This window comes from Arachis ipaensis, chromosome B06 (assembly GCF_000816755.2).
Source record: "Arachis ipaensis cultivar K30076 chromosome B06, Araip1.1, whole genome shotgun sequence".
Classification (NCBI taxonomy): domain Eukaryota; kingdom Viridiplantae; phylum Streptophyta; class Magnoliopsida; order Fabales; family Fabaceae; genus Arachis; species Arachis ipaensis.
Window position 1 is genome coordinate 130,324,686 of NC_029790.2, and position 2,149 is coordinate 130,326,834.

The 2,149-nt window shown below is 26.6% G+C and overlaps 1 protein-coding gene across 1 annotated transcript in view; it reads right to left on the reverse strand.

Annotated features, from left to right (window-relative positions):
- The window catches only part of LOC107648500, a 5,415-nt gene that overhangs the window by 2,072 nt on the left and 1,194 nt on the right, over nt 1-2,149 (reverse strand). The window contains exons 3-4 of the mRNA XM_016352342.2: nt 1,137-1,452; nt 929-1,027 (exon numbers count right to left, since the gene is read on the reverse strand). Coding sequence (XP_016207828.1) covers nt 929-1,027; nt 1,137-1,452 — 415 coding nt within the window. The remainder of the gene's footprint in view (nt 1-928; nt 1,028-1,136; nt 1,453-2,149) is intronic.

Genomic DNA, 2,149 nt, shown 5'->3' on the forward strand with positions numbered 1-2,149 from the left:
GGATAACAGTAAGATGTTTTAAAAATTAGAGACGAAATTACGAATTAAACTAAATTTTAGGAATTAAAATAATATTTTAATTTTTTGAGTAAAATAACAATTAGATCCTTGAAAATTTCGACTTCGTACCAATTAATTAGTCCCTAAAAAAAATTATCAATTTGGTCCTCCAGGATAGTAAATAGTGGATACATAATGTCTTTCTATCAATTTATCAACTAAAATTTAACGGTGATGCTTATATAAACTGTTAGTTACTCTGACGTATCTATTTATGAAAAATAGTCCCGTACATAACAATTTTTGGAACGAAACTTTATTTGTTTTAATAGAATTTGTGATAAATACTCAAAAGATGTTTCATTGTCAAAAACTATATCGTTTTTCTGCTCATGTGACGAGAGTACGAGACATACACCACTGTAAATAATGAAATACATGGACAATTCGATTTTGTTTTGCACTATTCATTGAGAGAAGGACATATATGTCCACCGTTTACTTCTTGGAGGACCTCATTAGTATTTTTTTTCAAAGACTAATTAGTCCAATGTCAACATTTTCGAGAATTTAATTATCACCTTATTATAATTTTTTTAAAAATAAATACTATTCACCTCCTGCAAATTATTTTTTTAAAAAAATACATTCGTCTCCAACAAATTACTTTTCTAAAAAAATTAAAATAAAAATTTCCGAGGAATTGCCTTTCAAAAATTCAAAAAAAAAATTGTAATCGGGCTAATTAACCAAACAAAACCAAAAACTAATCATGTTCATCAGTGTTAAACTCTTGTACTTATCACCTTCTAATTATTATATACAGATTCTAGCACTTATTAATGTGCCTAAAATTAACATAATACTAAACTTATGTCTAGATATAAAAATGAAAGAAATGAATCACAATGAGAGCGAGAGATTATACCTTTTTGTAAGCACTAAGGACATGCTCCGTGACCTGGTTTGGGTCATACCATGAATTTCGAACTACAGCAGTACCAAACTTATCAACAAGCACTCTCACCTGATGACAATATATATCATGATGAAAAATTAATTAACTAGCTTAGATATAGTATAGTATATATAGTATCTCAATTAAACAATTTATAAGTAATTAATTATTTAATTACCAGCATTATAGCAAGGGATGAACGCAGGATGGCATAAAAGAATTTCCTAGACGAACGTATGATTTCCTTCATGATTGGTGTTAGTGCATGTGCCATGAACTTGACAATCTTGGAGGACATCTTATAAAGCACAGAATTTGGAATTTTGCTTATAGAGTAGTTATGTTGAATTGGTAGATTTTGTTTAATAATAATGTTGGGTGTAGTAACAGCTTTAAGAGGAGCAAGTATTGCTGGGGAAACAAGGATGAGAGCAGCAACACGTTCAGGAGCCTCAAAATATGCATTTACTGCTACTGCTGCACCCGCTGAATGCCTGCAACAACATCAGTTGTAGTGATGTCATTTTCTTATTAATTATTAATTATGAATAATAATCTAATATTGTTTTATATTCCATTAATAATATTCTTTATTTTTAAGTATTTATAGAAAATATTTTTTTCATTTTTTTAAAGAAAAATTTTACAAAAACATTGTCATGCTAACTACGTGACCCATTATAGCCAATGACTCATAACTATAATAATGAGGATAATATTACAATAAAGAGGTGATTGTTAATGAAAAGTGAAAATTTTTTTTTATTTATAAAAGAAAAAGATATAAAACAAAAAATAAATCATGTGAATTTTTAGACTTTTTATTTTTAGCATTGTGATTTAAGTGGTGTTTTTTAATAATATAGATACTTGATGTATTTTTTTTAGTGTGGATACCACAAAGTTTTAATTTTTTTTTCCACAAAACTGACCTATCAATTTATTTATTCTTTAAAAAAATTTTCAATCCACACAAATTTGAGGTCCAGATTTCTCTATTACCCCAAATTGGACTTTAAATTTTATTTCTAGAATAAAACTGTTCAATTTGTGAATTTCAGTTAAAAAAAATATCTCAATATCCATAAAAAATACACTATTTTTTCATAATTAATCATAACATATTTTAAATTTCTATAAGTAAGAAAATTAGTAAAATTTTTATTCTTTACTCAATTTTATTTACATTTC